The 13,579-nt window shown below is 41.0% G+C and overlaps 2 protein-coding genes across 5 annotated transcripts; one reads left to right on the top strand and one right to left on the bottom strand.

Annotated features, from left to right (window-relative positions):
• Positions 1–444: 444 nt before the first annotated feature.
• Positions 445–5,958, bottom strand: lrrc61 (leucine rich repeat containing 61). Of its 3 annotated transcripts, none has more exons than XM_076732601.1 (9): positions 5,929–5,958; positions 2,390–2,485; positions 2,163–2,309; positions 1,996–2,056; positions 1,792–1,877; positions 1,640–1,705; positions 1,460–1,528; positions 1,173–1,298; positions 445–1,067 (listed from the first exon to the last, which is right to left on the bottom strand). In XM_076732601.1, exons 3-9 carry the CDS (start codon positions 2,275–2,277, stop codon positions 961–963), a joined length of 630 nt encoding a protein of 209 aa, XP_076588716.1. In that variant the 5' UTR covers positions 2,278–2,309; positions 2,390–2,485; positions 5,929–5,958; the 3' UTR covers positions 445–960. The 3 variants fall into 3 exon arrangements, with proteins under 3 accessions (XP_076588716.1, XP_076588714.1, XP_076588715.1); XM_076732599.1 differs by lacking the exon at positions 5,929–5,958 and adding an exon at positions 3,474–3,950; XM_076732600.1 differs by lacking the exon at positions 5,929–5,958 and adding an exon at positions 3,250–3,429.
• cib2 (calcium and integrin binding family member 2) lies at positions 5,163–12,444 on the top strand. 2 transcript variants are annotated; one of them, XM_076732603.1, is made up of 6 exons: positions 5,163–5,549; positions 7,063–7,097; positions 9,846–9,957; positions 10,815–10,962; positions 11,052–11,247; positions 11,660–12,444. In XM_076732603.1, exons 1-6 carry the CDS (start codon positions 5,499–5,501, stop codon positions 11,679–11,681), a joined length of 564 nt encoding a protein of 187 aa, XP_076588718.1. In that variant the 5' UTR covers positions 5,163–5,498; the 3' UTR covers positions 11,682–12,444. The 2 variants fall into 2 exon arrangements, with proteins under 2 accessions (XP_076588718.1, XP_076588717.1); XM_076732602.1 differs by lacking the exon at positions 5,163–5,549 and having other exon boundaries at positions 6,786–7,097; positions 11,660–12,439.
• Positions 12,445–13,579: the final 1,135 nt, after the last annotated feature.

Raw genomic sequence — 13,579 nt, 5'->3', positions numbered from 1 at the left:
CTTGACTGTGTATTAATGCACTGTTTGCACCTACTTGTACATAATAGCTGCTTATTTTTACTCATCTTTGCAGTCCTTGTTTCTGGAGTATGTCTATCTTCTTGTGAAATGCCCCTGTGTGCCAGTACACTAAAAGTAACCTGGGATTGAATTCCTTGCGTGTGTTCGCATACTTGGACAATAAAGCAGATTTTGATTGACAAATTTGAAGGATGACTACCACCAGCAGGTGGCGCCAGTGAGCTGCTTCTAAAATTGCACAAATTCCACCATTAGCGACTTTTAGAGATTGCTTATGTCTCCTTAAACCACATAATTAATGCAAGTTCTTTGGCTTTGGATCTACAAGCTGTGTACAGTACGTATCGCTCAGTTGTCCAAAAGTAGACTTTATAAAATCAAAGATGTGAAGTGCACCTTCATAAGCATATTATTTCCCACGAATTGATAGTACACATAATAAACTTTATGGTATAAAACAAGTAGAAACAGCTGAAACAATCATTCAATCACTTTTTGCAAAAGTTCACCTTACAAAGAAAGCATACAGCATGGGACACATTAACTCCCAAAATTATCCAGCAATGCAAAATGGAAAAAAGCTCTTAATTACTTTAACCTATAGAAATTCTTAAGCAGCATAGCTCTCAGCATAAACGCAGGGCAGGCTACAACATGGTACAAAATGCACACTGTGCAAGTAAAGACATCTTTGAACCAAACTGAGGGGTGTCAGCATGGATAAAGGTTTTCAAACCACTTACATGTATCGTCACTGAGCTAATGCATAGGATGTAAATTCAACAAATGCCCCACACAACGTGCGTCTGGCAATGATACTTATCAAGCATTTGGATGCAGCTTAGGAATTTGAAAAACCTACAGTACATTAGCCATGGTTTATCATACAACAAGAAGTTGCTAAATGTTGCACACATATGTGTCCGAAAATAGCCCAGCTCAGATGGCGTACTGCTTTGGCTGCTTCTTCAGGCTCATAGATCTTTCAGTTTGTGAAATTACATGAGTGGCTCTGTTGTTGAGGAGTCTGCATTCATGAAGAACATCTGCAGAAAAAGAAATGTAGGAAAAGGATTATACAGGATACCACACTGCAAACACAATGTATTTGAGATGACAATTGGTTAGATAACATGCAACACTTCTCTTACCGTTAAACTGTTTGTAAGCTTCTTCAATAATGGCATTGTTTGATCTCTTTATCTCCCAGTAACTATCCTCAACCCATGGTTTGCAGTCAGGGTGCTCAACGAGCTGTCCATTCTTGTATAAACCAGCTGAACATTTACAGAAAGCAAAACAGTTTGATCATCGTTTATATGAACAAGAAGACATCTATTCAAGCAGGGACAAACACAACAACTGCATCACAGGCATGTCAGTAATACTACATCAGACTAACTAATTATCACTCATAATACAATAACACACTAGTTACCTTTGATGGTATCATCAATGTCTTTGCATAATTGGTATAAGTCACTCCCACGTCCGACCACTCTTTCACCTAAAAATGAAAGCAAATAATAATAAAAAAAAGCCCTCCAAAATCCAGGGACGCAGTTAAAGAGTTAATGTTACATGAAAGACGACATGACCAGAAAACATAATATCTTACCATCCAGCACCTTTATGTTGGGGAACATCTCGAGAACTGTGGTTCTATATGATGCGTTCCTGCAAACTGACAGAGAGAAAAGTCACCATGAGTTCACGCATCAGGATTTTCCATCCGCTGGACTGATTTCAAATAAAGTCCCAGAAAATTACCAGGATTAGTGTAATTGTAAGTGTTGTCTTTCAAACGTATATTTTCTAGCTTTCTCAAAGCTTGAAGGCAGTGTAGGCTCTCAGTGCTGTCGAAAAAAAACAAAACAGACGAGAGATGATAGCAAAATATTTTTATGTTCAACATCAATGACATATTTAATTGTGTGTCTAATATGTAATGTAATTTAGGTTGAGTGGTGATACCTGGATACGATATTACCAGCCAAGTTTAGGTTCTGGATACTCTCACAACTGCGCAGGGGCTCTGAAATTACAAAAGCAACAATATTACATGGACGAATCTTCAGAGACTTCCATGATAAGTGAATACACAGCATGGAGGTAAGAACAAATCGTTCCTGACATCTTACCTAAATTGGAAATCCTGTTGGCAGACAAATTGAGTACAGACAGATGCCGCAGAGATGCTAGAGGAGCTAAATTTGAGATACTATTCCCAGACAGGTCTAGTCTCTCCAAATTCATACACTCCCCGATGCATCCAAGATCATGTGTTCCTGTGAGACATTCGATAAACAATTACAAACATTATGAACATTTTGAAGGCTTAAATAATGGTGCATTGATTAAAACTTACCAAGACCTCTCAATTTAAGGAACAGTATTGACTCCAAATCAAATTCTCCAGTATGGGACTTGAGCAGCACAGCAGTTATCTTGTCAACATCTGCATCTGGAAGAATCAGAGGAATGAGTCTGCAGCGTAACAAAGCACAGTCACTATGTGTACTCAAATACTGAACAAAATCACAGAGTCCTTAGTTGTGAGTCAGCGCTGCAAAAGCAGAGTGCTGGAAGCACTGTGTCCGTTCTGCTTAGGGTGGAACAATCACATAACCCATGCCATCATCTCGACATAGGAAAACACCAATTCAGGCAGATCATGAATTTCATATCTGGCAGCAGGCTGAGCGTTTCCTCTGCCAGCTCACAGGTCACAAACAGGGAGATTCGCTCTCTGTGATGTTATTAGCTTGAAAGCTGCATGCATGAATAACAACTGAGGAAGTTATATTTGGTTTAATTTCCTAAGGCAGAATCAGTCTCCAACTCTTACTCCACATGAATACTCTTTCATGAGTCCACACAGATGAAACAGTGATTCCCAGATGAGAACAGCGTCCCCGTAAGAACAGACTCATCAGTTTAACCACGGATAATGATGCTGGGGACTCTTTTTTTCCCGTTTCATCCGATTATATTTTCAGATTTACATCAACTATCTATTTAATTCAAATGTGAATTATGTAAGGACCTACAGTCAGGGTACTGCAACACTACTACAAACTGAGGAAAACGGTGGGTGGGTTAATTGGGGCCATCAAACACACATCTTGCATATGTGAACACCTGCAGAAATAAAGGTGACGGTATTTAGCTTAGCTTAGCTTGACAATCCAGTAAATGTTTTTAGCTAACGTATGTAGCTACCTGTACCTCAACTATAAACGTCGTGAAGCAGCCGCCTCGTGATTTCATGAGGATGACTCAGCCGGATGAAAGTGGGTGGGTGATTTAATGAAATAGTAATGTTAGTTCTTTTCTCTCATGATGATAAATTGTTGTCCAACGAGCGACTACGTCGTTCGCTACAGCTAGCTAGCGCAAGCTGCTACTGGCTAGCATAGCGACGTAGCAACAAGCTATCCATCACAACTTACCTTGATCTTTATCTCGCTTAGAGTCCATCGTGGGCAACTTTGCTACTTAAAAAGCTGCCTATCGCAATAAAAGGCGATGTTTTTAGCCACTGGAAAGGCAAGACAGTGGTTATTTTGAGTAAATGTGAAATTGGCATCTGTCCTGGGGTGCAGTCAGGACACGCTCACTGTACTGCTGTGCTGCTACAGCACGCAGGTGGATGAGACGGACTTCAGTCTCTGCAGTCCAGCACAGCATCAGCTAAAACAGAGGGAGGCAATGCACAGTGCGGCAGGGCCCTGCACGATGCAGACGTGGCTAGAAAAAAAAAAGGTCCAGGATTTCTGTGTAGCCTCCGAGCAACAGGTTCAGTGTCAATTAAAAGTTTTCTTCTTGGTGCATCACTGACCTGGAAATGATTCCTCTATGGGTTGTAATGGATCTGCACTAGTCAACTCTGAATGAACTGTAACATTAAGTAGTAATTACATAAAAACGGATAATAAATAAATAAACATGTGAAGTCTAATCCAATCAGGGGGTGAAATAAGCCGCAAAAATGTGCAACTGAAATAGAAGTTAATTTGTTATGACAAGACAAATTTGGAAAATGGATGAAAGGGAAGTGCCAGAATCACACATCTGCCAGCAAAGAGACTAAAAATGTCCCTAAGTGAAAATCCTGGAGTAGAAGTACTAATACCACACTTTGAAAATACTTCACTACATGTGGGCTAAATGTACTGCATTTAAAGCCTTGTATTAAGTAAATATTGGTGTAAGCATGATCAGTAAAATGGACTTAAAGTAGCAAAAGTACTAATTAGTGAAATCTGTCAGTGTTTAACTGTTATTGGATTAATGTACAGCTGCATTAATGAGTATGCTGCATTTTACTACTATAGATGTTTAAGGTTGAGCTAATTTTAACCACTTTGTATACTGTGGCATAGTCTAATCTACAGAAATGCATCATTTTCTATAAGACCATCATATGTTTGTCGCTGTTCTGAGAGCAGCATATTTCTAAACAGTTAACACTTAATCCTTCAGTTCAGCAGAAACATTCAAAATCACACATTTGGAGATATGTGGTTTTCACTGGACAGGAAGGGTGTGAAAAAATGTAATGAGGAGAGTAACTAATAACTTAAGATATCAGATAACAAATAGTGGAGTAAAACGTACAATGTTTGCCTCTGAGACGTGGTGGTGTAAAAGTGTAAAGAAGCATAAAATTGACATACTCACATAAAGTATGAGCAGTGCAATTTTGTACTGAAGTACAGCACTTGTGTAATTGTACTTAGTTACATTCTACCATTGACTACTACTGCTACTACTAAAACTACTACTACCACCACTACAATACAAACCATACAGTATGATCAGGTTATAACCCTAACCCCAACCCTATGTGCATTATAGATTAAATACACAAAGTCACCTTTTGACGGAATATTACAATACTAATTACATGTTAATGCATCAACAACAACAACAACAACAATAATAATAATAAACACACCCGGCATACACAAATAACAACTGTCGCATTAAATTACATGTCATGTTAGGGAGAGTCAGTTTTGTCTACATCAAGCAGCCCCACAATCTATTTAAACCAGCTTCTTTATTCCCTGCAGGTTGTAGTTCTTATTTATTAATTTATTTATTTGCCTGACCTCCCATTGGTCTGTCCAGCCTCCGGTGGACAGCAGCTGGGTGCATAAAGAGAACCAGATCAGTTTGCAGCTCTGGGACTCTGCAGAAAACCTCCACCGGCTCCGACACAACTGGACACTGACGAGCAAACTCTACTTTGCATTTTTTGCGTTTTTTCCTGCATCCGCTGTGTTTTGCGGTCATGGCGAACACCTCCTGTGAGGACGGCATCAAGAACCCTTTTTAAGAGTTTGCAGCGTCGTCGACCCTTCCTGCTCGGGGACTTTGTCTCCGCGGACCACCTAAATGCCTCACACTCAGACAAGGCTGCGGACGTTCAGCGTAGCGAATGTGTGCAAGCAACAAATGATTTGATTAAGATGGGGAATAAGCAAACTATATTCACCGACGAGCAACTCGATGCCTACCAGGTAAGCTCGCACGTCTGTGTCTATCTGCATCATATTGGAGAATGTGTCCAACTCCAATGACAGAAAAATCACGTCAAAGCGTAAAAAAGTCTTTGTATGCAAATGATGATCTGCAGTATAGACCTGAAGTTTAGGTAAGTTAATAAAAAAGATTAAGAGAAAACGTGTTTGTGAAGGAAAGCACTGAAAGGCAGAGTATATATGAAGAAGTATGCTTGTGCAGCATTATAGTGAATGCATTTCCCCATGACTTTTAATTACTATTGCACGACTATCATTATCATACATCAGTATGATATTGACCTCTTGACAGAATCACCCCCTGCCTGCCTGCCTGTCTTGGATTTAATGGGCAAAGAAGAAAAATTGATCACTTCACCTCAGTCTAAGGCACACAGGTGGTCCCGGGTCCCATCAATTCATAACAGCCAATAATCAATTTCCTCCCAGACTCCGGCCGGTTATGACTCTACTCTTTAAATATTTACAGTCTTGATAGGCGAGAGGAGCAGAGGGTTTTGATTTCATTGCGAAGTGGAGGATCTTGTGTTCACTGTGCCGCCGTCCGAGAAGATCTGACCCTCTGCTTCCTGTGATAAAAATCCAGGTTTGCCTGTGAAGAAACGCATCTTCATGTGCAGCACAGGTTTATCATCTGATCAGGCGGGGGCTTAATAATTGATGCCAAGCCAGTGCGATATGCTGTGAAACTCTACTCTCAGGAGACAGTTTAGTTCTCAAGAGCCTCTCTGGTTACTCCTGCTACTCCTTAAAATCCCTTATTAGAATACTGCTGCTTTCTGTTTGCCTTGGTAGTTCTTCTCCCCTCTGGGCATCAGTATGTTTAATATCTTATTTGTTTATTTTTAAGACCACTTCACTACCTTTTCTTCATGTAGGCATTACTTATAGTGTATTCTGACATTGTTGACATATTGCTTTATATATATAAGCCACATATCTTCAGTAGGTTGTGGGTGGGTGTAACGGTGAAGAGGGCTCCCAGGAGAGGTTTTTTTTTCTCTTCTTATTGTTAATCGCATTGTCTCTGGAGCTCAGCTGGCTGCGCTCTGCTTCTCACACTCAGGAGCACAGCTCAGACAGAAGGGATACAAGGGAAAATGTAAATTGAGGTGCCTCCAGTGGGGCTGTTGGATAATGTGTGCGCCAACACATGCATGTCAGACAACAGCAGATCATGTTCCCCCGCCGAATCGTTCCTATTGCAAGTGGCAGGTGACAGCACTCACACACACACACACACCATCATCTGAGAGACACCAGACACCTCGACAAGCGTTCACAGTAACGGGTTGCTCATCCCCCCTTCAGAGGAACGGTAATGTTACTATGTGTGACTCACAGATGTGTCATTGCGAGTGTTTTTTGGGCTTCTATAGAAGAGGCGGACATTCATTCCTCCATGAACAATTTGTCATGCCCGACAGACCTTTATGACACTTGGGTATTTTTCAAATTTGTGTTTTCACATGCTGTTTTTCTCTCATTGCAGGACTGCACATTCTTCACCCGCAAAGAAATTCTGCGGTAAGAGTTTCCTCAAGTGTCCACCTTGATTCTGATGCATTGCATCAGTTTCCAACCATTAGAACATTCACACCATGTTATACACATAAGACTTTCTTTTATTTCCCCGTGTTCCCACCTTGCTGTATGCACTGCTCTTAAGATGTGATTTAAGCGGATGCTGATTTGCATGACATGTAACACTGTATGTGAAATCACAAACCATACTTTCATTACAAGCTACTGTACACCACATCAGGCTGCGTTTGGCTCCTGTTGCAGGAATCGGATGTGTCCCACATGTGCGATCCATGCCAAGTCCTCCACACAAGCTCCTTCCCACTTTGGAAGATTAATGCTGAAGTTGAGTTCATTGGCAGCTTCAGTGTGTAATGTTTCAATGCTGTTCATTAAGGGGAAGATTAAAAAAATGTTGTGCATTGTGATAATATCTGACTTACAGCCTTAAGATGATAGTGAAATTATCAAATTCGTGAATTTTCATATAAGAAACACTATATTAGTAGTCACTTTGTCATAATTGGAGTATAAGACAATAACATGCATGTGCACAGTTTGTCTGCAGCAGATTAGAATAATTTCAACCTTGAATTCAAATGTAGTATAATACAGTAATCCATTATGGAGCACGAACCTGGCTTTTTAGGTGGTGCATGCGCTGTTGCAACTGTATAGAAGAAATAATGCATTCTGGCATGAAGTCTCAACTAATATAAAGTGAAGCATATGAAGCAGAAGAGAGCAAAATTAAGGAAAACAGCCATTTTTTAAAATACAGAATGAGTATAACGCCAGTTATGATTTAGTGGCTATTAAATTTCCTTGCGCAGACTAAATTACCCTCTTAACCAACCCATTAATAATCTTCTTGTATCTTCCCATCAGCTAACCACCCCAGCAAATACAAACAGGCTGCAGCACACCAACCAGTCCAGACACATGTTACAGCACAGTATGAGCGTTTGTTCATAGAGATTCCTGGTATATGTGACAAGTAAAAATGTCCACGTGATTGTCGTTGACGATCTGAAGGTTCTGCCCTGTAGCAGCATCAGTTTGTTAACTAAACCTTTGAAAGTCACACTGACCTTTTGGCTGCGGTGTTGTATTCAGTGCCACCCAGTGAGGTCTCACATTTCTCCCTGCTCGGACATGTGCAACGTAAAAAATGAAATAAATATCAATCTACTCTGAGTGATTGCACGACGTATCATGACTCACTGAGTGGCATCATATCTTCCTGTCACTCACCCCCTTGATCACAGGCATACATTAAACAAATCAGGTGCTTTTTCACCACTTTCCTCTGTGACTCTGGACGCTGGAAGATAAATTGCTGCTTTTAAATTAAATGCTGCTTCTGAAGGATGTTACTCAAGTGATATGCAGAAGTTTTGGGTCTGATTTGCCCTGACCCTGCATGTGCAGCAAAGGTTGTTTTTGAAATCCCAAACAGACCAACTGTCTTAAGATTTAATTAAGGATTCAAACTCAACAGAAAACACAACATGCTTGTTTCATCCAACATAATTAAAATCAGTTTTCAGGTGTAACTCCATTAAAATCACAGCAGTACCTGTGTAACTTCTTGTTTTTGATTTTCTCGTTGTAGCATTTAAGACAAAAATGGTGCATTTTTCTCAATGATGCCACTTTTTTCTCTCTCTGTGTGCATGTACCTCCTCTGTGATATTGGATTAACTCTGATTCCAAAGCCATCAGTGGACTGAAGACTGAAAATTGACAATCAGCAGAGGGCGTAATTGGTTCCTACACTTTATGACCTTCATAAAACACTCCTTGTTTCTGTCCCCAGCTGCAAAGGTTACAGCACAGTTATGTAACAGGCCATCACCGATAGTCATAAGGCCACTCATTTTGACCCTTTAGCCTTATGTCGTATCTTTGCATTAACACTACTTTGTAAAACATTTTAGTGTTTTGTTTTTTTTTTGTTTATCTTTAAATGTGCAGTTGTTTTGGAAATGAAACCAAACGTCAAGATGCAGCTGAATGTCATGAAATTTACGGAAGCTGTGCGGTCCAAACACTTTCCAGGGTCATGGTACATTAGAAGTGCAGCTTTACCCGTTCATTTGCTGCAGTGCACCAATGAAACTCCATCATTTTGACAGGTTTATCTTTTTTAATTGTAGTGAGTTTGCCCTGTAAGACCAATGTCCCTGCTGATAAAGTGCTCTGCTGTGGCAACAGAGGTACGCCGTGACAGGATTAGTCAAGGGACAGAGTGAGAGGGAGGCTGCGGCAGATAAGCACCGACTTTCTATCATGTGTTTGTCATTCATACCGTCTCCTTGAAGCTTGTTGACATCATCCTCAGTAATGAACGGCATGAAATTAAAGGTTTTCACCGTGCAAGACAAGAGAAGGACAGGAGAGATAAATCTTAAAAAGAGGAATAATAGTGTTTAAAATGATTTGATTGTCCTGCTGCAGTGTGTTTTCACACTCTTTATTAGTCACTCTGACCTTTCTCAGTGTTTTACAGTAGAGGACATGCATATACGCATAATATGTATATTGTTGTTTACATTATTTTCCCATTGCAGCTTGTTGCAGTGCTCAATAATTTTTATTCTGTGTTTTTGTCAACCATCTCATGTTTTTATTTATGTGCAGTGTCAGTTATGCTGCAGTTTTCTCTAAGTTTCAGATTCAGAGTAAAAATCACGGCTTGTGTTTTTTTCATAGTCTGTGTATTGAAAGTGTTTTGACCTTTTGTTCTAGGCTGCACGGCAGATACCATGAGTTGGCTCCACACCTCGTACCAATGGACTACACCAATGATCCTGATTGCAAACTGCCTTTAGCCTTAATAGTCAACATGCCAGAGTTAAAGGTAAAACAATCCTTCTTCACAGAATCAGAATACTTTAATGATCCCCTGGCTCAGTTGCCTCCGACAGCAATAAAAGTAGGAAAATAAATAAACCATAAATAGTAAACAGCATGAAATATGTAAATGCGGCTATGCAAACTATGTGCAATATGCAGCATTAAATAGCAGCTATCTGTATAGAATATAACTGCTGTGCAACTTTCTTGTTTCTCGCCGGCAGTGTGCACCGCTGTCATGTTGTCTTATTTTGGATTGTGCTGTAAGGACACTTTTAAAACAAACGCAGCGCCCACTCCTCATGTGGGCGGACGCCTAATCGATACGCACTCTCTCTCAGAGACAGAATTGATTTTTAACCACCACCGTCATCCCTGATCTGATTGTATGACGCCGCATTCTGTCAGCTTCTGAGAGTTAATGTGCCATGAAACGCTCAGCCTCTCTATCCTGACTGATGCATTCCCTCCTATTTTTAAGCACCTGTCATTTGAAGAGAGCATCCAGAAATTTCAGAAATGGCATGTTACATAACATCACTGTCAACGAGTACCGAACGATTTTATGTGGGCTCCTTATCCACTGAGGGTTTGGCACAGAGACTCTTAATGTGTCCTTCCTCTGAGCATAATTGGCCATTGCCTGTAAAACTGTCACATGATTGCAGGGCCTGTAAGGTTGGCAGGAAGAGGATGGAGACCACCAAAGGCAGGATTTATGAGGCCCAGATAATATACAGTCACACAAAGTATTCAGAAATATATTCCCTACTCTGTTATGATGAGCTGTGTTGTGTCGACTGCACTGATTAATGGCCTCGCTTTCATTATCTTACATTAAATGTGAATGTTCATCTGTAGGAAAACCCATTCCGCAACAGGATCGTCGAGTCTTTCTCAGAGGACGGGATGGGCAACCTCAGCTTCAATGAGTTTGTGGACATGTTCTCAGTCCTCAGCGAAATGGCTCCTCGAGAACTCAAGGCCATATACGCCTTCAAAATATACGGTAATGACCAATTTCTAAGACGTGCATCCTGATTTTTCGAATTAAATGAAAATGTGTGATCATTTGCTCTGAAACCTCGCTACCCTCAGATTTCAATGTGGATAATTACCTGTGCAAAGAAGACCTGGAAAAGACTCTAAATAGGCTGACGAAGGAGGAGTTGACTCCTGAGGAGGTGGAGCTGGTGTGCGAGAAGGCCATCGAGGAGGCGGATTTGGACGGAGACAACAAACTCTCCTTTGCTGACTTCGAAAACATGATATCTAGGGCCCCTGACTTTTTAAGGTAAGTAAATGCACCTCACTTTAGACAGATACTGTTGTGGTTTGATGTTTATGTAAAAGCATTCTACATGAAAAGCAGTGGCACTTTAAAATCGGGCGATGCAGGCGTTTCCCCTCAGGCTGCAGCGCTGCGAGCTGTGTCCCTGGTTACTTACAATTTCATTACCCAGATGGCTGGTAATCATTTTCATCATTTAACTGTCAGCCTTACATCGTCACTTTAATCCTGAGCCGCCACTGTGCCCATTCATTTATATGCAAATAGCCTCACCACTATCTGCCGCCACTGAAATGATGAACACATCTATTCCTGATTCCTGTGTGTTTATACTCGCGTAGTTCAGTAAGTCGGCGTGTTTGCATGCACAATGACTGCCACTGCTTCAATGCCAGTCCCTCTTTTGTCCCTCCAGTACCTTCCATATACGAATCTGAGGGAAAGTTCCTGAGGTGGGCAGCATGGTGGACTTCAGGACTCTACCTGCACCCTGTCCAGGCCACAGCACAGTGCCTGTCTCCCACTCCCATCACTAAAAAACAGTCCTTTCTGGCCTCAGTGAAGTCTGCTGAGGGACAATACTGGATAAGCTGAATTCCCAGGACCCTACATTTCTTTACTGTGGATGAAAATGTACTTTCCTTTCATCTGGAAAAGGGCTTGACCTGAATTGATCTCTCATTGGGAGAAAAGTTTATTCTTTCCATAACTGAAGAGTGAAAAATGGTCTGAAATGAGCCAAATGTTGCATTGCTGCTTATTGAGTGCATCCAAGTACACGTAAATTGCTTATCTACCTGTATTGCACATGAGATTCCCCCATGAAGTCTTCCTACAGTGACACACCAGATATGTAGTATTTAAAAGGACAAAGGACAAAGCTTGAAGTGAAAGAGAGCAGCAGTGGCATTAAGGGCATCCAGATATTTTAAATGAGCTATGCAATATTTGTACGTGCAGTGTATTGATTTTTGTCATTTTAGGTTGTGTTTTGCTCGTGGAACTGGAACACGATGACAATCATATCTTACTGTTCTCCAGTGAAATGAAGGGCTCTGTCATCTGAACTCATTTTGGTAGCTTTTATCTCCTGCCTCAGCCATTATCGTGAGATATTACACACAGCCATCTTTTGGATACACGTTACAGTATTTTATGTGACTTCAGGTACTTTGAATAAATGTTTTTTTGTCTGCGTCTGAGTGAATTACTTGGTGTGAATGCATTTGTGAGGTTTATGTTTATCACTGGAAAAGCACAAAATAATCCTTAAATGTCAACCAAGGATTTGTTCCATCATTAGTTTCCTGTCTGTATAACCAGTTAACCTCAACCCACCCACCCAATATCAGGAAACGGCTGTGCTTCTGCCGAGCCCATCACATGAGCTGTAATAACTTGTTAAGCAGGATGTGCCCATTAGGAGCGAGCTGCCTCAGCATTCACAAGCCTGATTACATCCTGCACACCCAGTTCATCTCTGGTGGAAATGGCTGTGCTCATGTTGTTTGATGATTAACGGGTCCTGGTTTCTAGGCTAATTTGCATCACGGCGTACAGTCCTCTGCGTTGTTTTCGTACAGTTTATGCTCTCAGCTCAGGTTGTGGTCGTGAGTCATATTGTGCCAGTATGTGTTGGGTAGCCAGACATGCAGAACATTTGTTATCAGTCACTGAGACGCTCAGGCCATGCAAGTCACATACGAGTCGTCTTTACGTCTTTGCTGCGAAGCGCAATGGCTGCAAAATAAATCTGACCTGGTTAATTGGTGCTGAGTCTGACAAATGCAGAACGGTTACAAAAGTGGAAAATGGGACAGTAGCTGCAGGCTAAAGCAACATAACAAACAAGCCAGCATAGACCATTTCATTAGGTCCTTTCCTGTTAGTGGTAACAAAAACAGCAGCAATTTTAGTGTGTCACTGTGATGATCTGTTGTTCAGGCTGGACCTTTTTGACAAAAAATAAGATAAAATAAACATACATACAGATCACCAGCAAAATATGAGCAGTGATGTGGCACTGCCAGCTATGAAAAATGAGGAAAAGTAGATATTGGGTGTCTTATTTGGCCTGAAAGAGGAGGATGTTGAAGTCAGTTAAACAGTGTGCAGTCGTCAGAGCAGCCATTTAATTCTTCACTCCATTATCTCCAGTTCCCTTTATGAGGGCAGTATCAAATATTCAGGGCAATACAGCGCAGATTGCGTGGCTTCATTAATTACTGGTCTCGCGGAGAACAATCTGTTAATTATGATTCCAGCAGAGAAGCTTCTGGTGCAATGCGATACTGAGGCTGTAAAGCAGCCATTACTGTAAGCAACCCTTTCTGAG

This window comes from Chaetodon auriga, chromosome 6 (genome assembly GCF_051107435.1).
Source record: "Chaetodon auriga isolate fChaAug3 chromosome 6, fChaAug3.hap1, whole genome shotgun sequence".
NCBI lineage: Eukaryota > Metazoa > Chordata > Actinopteri > Chaetodontiformes > Chaetodontidae > Chaetodon > Chaetodon auriga.
This window is presented reverse-complemented; position numbering and strand designations above follow the sequence as displayed.

Excerpts from the sequence above, each read along its gene's own strand:
- cib2 (XM_076732602.1), top strand. The coding sequence starts at position 6,892 with ATGTTACTATGTGTGACTCACAGATGTGTCATTGCGAGTGTTTTTTGG. Across the intron at positions 7,098-9,845 it reads ACCCGCAAAGAAATTCTGCG|GCTGCACGGCAGATACCATG; the intron begins GTAAGAGTTTCC and ends CTTTTGTTCTAG. Across the intron at positions 10,963-11,051 it reads ATACGCCTTCAAAATATACG|ATTTCAATGTGGATAATTAC; the intron begins GTAATGACCAAT and ends CGCTACCCTCAG.
- lrrc61 (XM_076732599.1), bottom strand. The coding sequence starts at position 3,501 with ATGGACTCTAAGCGAGATAAAGATCAAG. Across the intron at positions 2,057-2,162 it reads CAACAGGATTTCCAATTTAG|AGCCCCTGCGCAGTTGTGAG; the intron begins GTAAGATGTCAG and ends TTGTAATTTCAG. Across the intron at positions 1,068-1,172 it reads AGCTTACAAACAGTTTAACG|ATGTTCTTCATGAATGCAGA; the intron begins GTAAGAGAAGTG and ends CTTTTTCTGCAG.